We start from the raw sequence: 4,426 nt of genomic DNA, 5'->3' as shown, positions 1-4,426 counted from the left end.
ACCTCTTGCCAAAGCACGGCAGGCGTGTGTTAGTGGGGGACGTCAAGGACCCTGCGGAATGGCGGGGGTGGGAGAGGTCAGTGGAGCGAGGCGGTGGAGGGGGGTTGGGGGGGTGGAGGCTACAGTGGGTGGAGGGGGAGGGGGAGGAAGAGGTGTATTAGCGAGAACGTCAAGGACCCTGTGGAATGACAGGGGTGGAGGAAGTTAGAGGAGAGGTGGAGGGGGTGCAGGCTGCAGCAGGCGGGGGGAAAGCGGGGGTGGAGTGTGAGGTGGGAGGCAGTGAGCAAGGCTGCAGCATTGGAGAGTGTGTGCGTGTGCGTGTGTGCGTGTGTGTGTGTGTGTGTGTATGGGTGGGGGGGGGGCACACAGTGCAAGGGGGGTGGAGGCTGCAACAGGGTGGGTGTATGTGAAGGGGGAGGAGGAGGAGGAGGTTGACGGGGAAGGGACACAGCGAGGGACATAGTGCACCTGGCCCCTGGAGGAAGTTATTTTTTTAACGTGGGTCTGGCCTGAGTGTGTAAATGACGACTGGGTGCAGAATGGGCCCTAGCACAGTGGGGGAGCCAAGAGGCATTCTTGCCTGGCTACATAAACACTTAGGACGCTAGCATGCATGCACAAACAGAGGCCCGCCTCAGGCCGCATACAGTACTACTCAGCATCAAAACAACAGCACAACAAACCAAAAGGCTAGCAAATCAAAACAATGTTGATCCACCAAAATGTTATGCGACATACAAAGCTACTCTGCCTTCCTCGAAGACGCTTTGATAAGGGGTGTGTTCAAAATATCGGTATCGGGATATGGTATCGTGGGCCTCTTCACAATACACGGATCGATACGGAGGCGTTAGTATCACTATATTTTATCTGTAACAAAAAAAAATGTTTTCCAAGTTGCTGAAACTGCATCTGACAGTTGCTCCTTGCTACGCAGTACGCCACCGGCTTTGTGAAGGCCATGTTTTACACTACAGTGTAACTGTTGCTCTACAGGGAAAAAAACACAACATTTCAGAACACGTACATGTCTGTTTTCTTAAAAATATTTAAAAAAAGAATAAAAACCAAAAAAGGTCTACAAGATTGGGATATAGTTTTGATAACTGTAAGCTTTAATAATGTGAAATTGGTGTATTTTGTGACAGGACAACTGTAGCCCGTCCCTCGGTCTTGCTTGGCCATTGCGGGCGCTCGCCTCGCAACACAGGACACATTTGCATAAACATGAAGATTCCCAAACTTTTGGACATTTAACATGTAACTGCACCTCGGACGCACCGCAAGGGATGATCACGTCGCATCACAAATCCACAAGACTGTGTGGGACAGAAATAGTTTCTCATAGAAAATATATAAGGCATTGCGATACAAAGGTTGCATAGTGTACCAGTGGATCATGATGACCAAGAGACCTTAAATAAGTACCATTTGCACAGAGCCTCTGTTATAACCGTATAGTCACCAAAACTGTAATGATGAAGTCTTACTCTGTTACTTACAGCAAGACTCTCTGTAACGGCACAGCAATATCTTTCACTGAGTCTTTTCAGTGAAAGGGGCCGTTGGGCCCATCTTCACAAAGGGGTTTTAGTGGTTGTTGTGGGTATTAAAAATTATGCTGCTTGCATGATGATTATGCATGGAGCACACTTTGTTGTCAGCAAATCAGCCATACGTGTCGAAAATTATCATATGCAATGTAAAACACAGGGTCCAGTATTGCTTAATCAACAACAGGCAAACAAAATGAGTCTAATTATAGTCACCACAGGTTGTCCGGGCACAACCTACCTACTGCATATGGCCATTTAAACAGGCTAGTGGCATTTTTAACAGTAAAGGTAATCGGGTTTTAGAATAGACGGAACACGTGTACATTTTAAAGATGAGCACAATAAAGTGAATTGCTTTACAACTTTTGGCTGCCCTAGATTCGGCTGAATTTATCCCAGCCTGAAGCCAATAAATAACAAAAAAAAATGCTTTTTGACACCCTTGCATCTAACCCATTTCTTTGACACCAGAAACCGGAACCCAGTGAGAAACATCAGAATCAGTCTGGCTGCTTTTAGCTTTGTCCAATAAGGATGCATTTTATTACCCCAGGCTTTCCATTCGGACAGACAGTAAGTCTACACGTAATTTACTGTACATTAGGGTAACACCAAGCTAGCATTTAATTGCTTCTCTAAGACCATCCTTTCTGTGAGAACTTTATCAGACTAAACTCTGTTCAAGAGTTTGGTAGGACAGGTCAGAATGCTGCGTCACAGCCAACCTCACTTCCCTCATCCCGGAAACGCAAGGCAGCTGGTGGAGCATCGCCAAGGCAACGCAAACTCCAAGCTGTCTGGCCTGGCAAATCCTCATCCTCTAGTAACTAGGCAACGGGATGAAATGAAACGATATAATCATCCAGCACTGGACTGGTGTGTGGGAGTAGCCTAGTCCTGACCTACCAGAGAGCCATCAAAGAGGGCTGTTGCAACATGGGATGGCATTATAGGCTATCACATTAGTTTTGTTCAAACAACCACACAATATTCTTGTCCACAAAAGGTGCCCATTGTTAACATGTGTCAAATACATGCTTACTGTTTTACTTACATGTAATTGTAATTACAAAAAAAGCTGAATCAGAAGGGAGAACAATTATGAGACTAATTTCCCACACATGTCATTTCTTAGAGAACCAACTGGACACATTGAAGACCTAAATATGAAGAATTTAATAGTGTGTAGACTACATTTAAACAAAACGTCAAGGCAAGTTTGCTAATGTAGGCTACTGATTGGATATGGGTATTCCAGACGGTTGTTATTAAGATTGGGTTAATTAAAGTGGCCTGAATGGGCGTATTCGAGAAATTCTGTATTTTCACATGCAGAGAGATTGGTGATGGAAGGAATTCAAACACGATTCGGTATTTGACTGTCTGGCCTGCAGACATCAGAGTAGCCTATCTAGACCCTTCTCTCCCCATATGCACAGTTTCATTTCACACGTCCACCAGTCATAATGTCCTAGGCTACATAGACACATGAAAAGTACGCAGCTTTGCCATTCCCACAAGTCGCTCTTTGCCTCTGCATTGCCAACTCCATCCTCACAGACAGCACCCTTGGCAATATGAATAAATCATTTACTGTCGGCGAGGTTAGCAGCAACCTTTTGTCTCCGGCAGAAAATATATCAGCCTGACACTGCACCATGGAGCCACAACGATAACCGCACAATACCCATGTCCTACATCTCACCAGCACTACAGTGGGGCTCTGCAATGTTAAGAGACACTCCGTGTTTGGTATAGAAAACAAACCAATAAAACAGCTGCCGTTGTAAACAGATACTGAAGTCAGGCAGTGTGTAGACATGGACTCGAATGTCAAAACGTTGGATTGGGTTATGTACCTCCTGTCTAGCGCTTACATACGTGGATACACGTGCATTTATAGTCCTTCTCGACAGCCCATTGTGGACAGCAAATAGGTAATGTGCTCTACTGTTGTCCAGCATACCACAGAGACATTCTATAAATAGTGTAACACGTTCCAGACGGAACCACACTTACCTAAACTACCGGCGAAACCGTCCATTTCTGGGGGAAATGTCGGCACACAACACCGGAGGGTGATATTCCTGGAGGGTTTTGTCTGTCTGCTGATATCGCCTTCTACCTCTGTCCCAGTATTCGACGAGAACTGGAAGAATGTCGGCCTGTAACTGGCAGGGGGCACTAAAAGGATCTGTCGTCGACAGCTCTCGCCTCGGTTGGCCGCGATAGCGTGGTGTAAACAGAGATCCGCGAACTATGCGTAATGGCACTGATTCTCTCTCCGGGACAACACAGAGCTTTGCTGGGGTACTCAGATCACGCTCTCTGTTAGCTCCACGATCATCGTGCGCCTCCGTCGGGGAGGGAGGGAGGACAGACGAGCTTCGGCTTTCGCGTTTCCGACTCCGCCCGATTTGGCAAGCCGTGCTTCCCCTCCGTCTCACTTCAGACACTGCCCGTACTGAACTCTGGTGAGAGTTGCGAAGTAGACAGTGCTTCCGACACACAACGCTGGTATGGCCTCGGCGTATGCGTGTATATCAGTCTACGATTTGGATAAAATATTCCTGCTGCTAATCCCTCATATGCCTACTGTTTGAAATGTTATTACAATGAGCCAACTCAAACTGAGTAAGTGATACTACAGATTGACTGTCAAATATCACTTAACGTCACTTTCCTTCTTCGACAGCTATCATTCTTCGTACAGATAACGGCACACATTCACAGCCTATGACGGTAGGTCTTCAAATCTCATGTGAGTTTGGTGCGCGTGCGCGTAACATCTGTTCTACAGGTGCCCAAATCTTCTGCATGCACGAGCGCACGCACAGTCCCTAAACTGTGTACATTCACACTGTCAATCA

General features: G+C 46.5%; 1 protein-coding gene across 1 annotated transcript in view; it reads right to left on the bottom strand.

Moving 5' to 3' along the window:
* LOC134441875 (echinoderm microtubule-associated protein-like 4) overlaps nucleotides 1–3,926 on the bottom strand; it is a 109,269-nt gene extending 105,343 nt beyond the window's left edge. The window contains exon 1 of the mRNA XM_063192296.1: nucleotides 3,576–3,926. Within this exon, the coding sequence (XP_063048366.1) occupies nucleotides 3,576–3,600 (25 nt within the window). The 5' untranslated portion in view covers nucleotides 3,601–3,926. The remainder of the gene's footprint in view (nucleotides 1–3,575) is intronic.
* Nucleotides 3,927–4,426: the final 500 nt, after the last annotated feature.

Source organism: Engraulis encrasicolus, chromosome 24, assembly GCF_034702125.1.
Source record: "Engraulis encrasicolus isolate BLACKSEA-1 chromosome 24, IST_EnEncr_1.0, whole genome shotgun sequence".
Lineage (NCBI taxonomy): Eukaryota > Metazoa > Chordata > Actinopteri > Clupeiformes > Engraulidae > Engraulis > Engraulis encrasicolus.
Note: the sequence above shows the minus strand (reverse complement) of the source record. Positions and strands in the feature narration are given on the sequence as shown.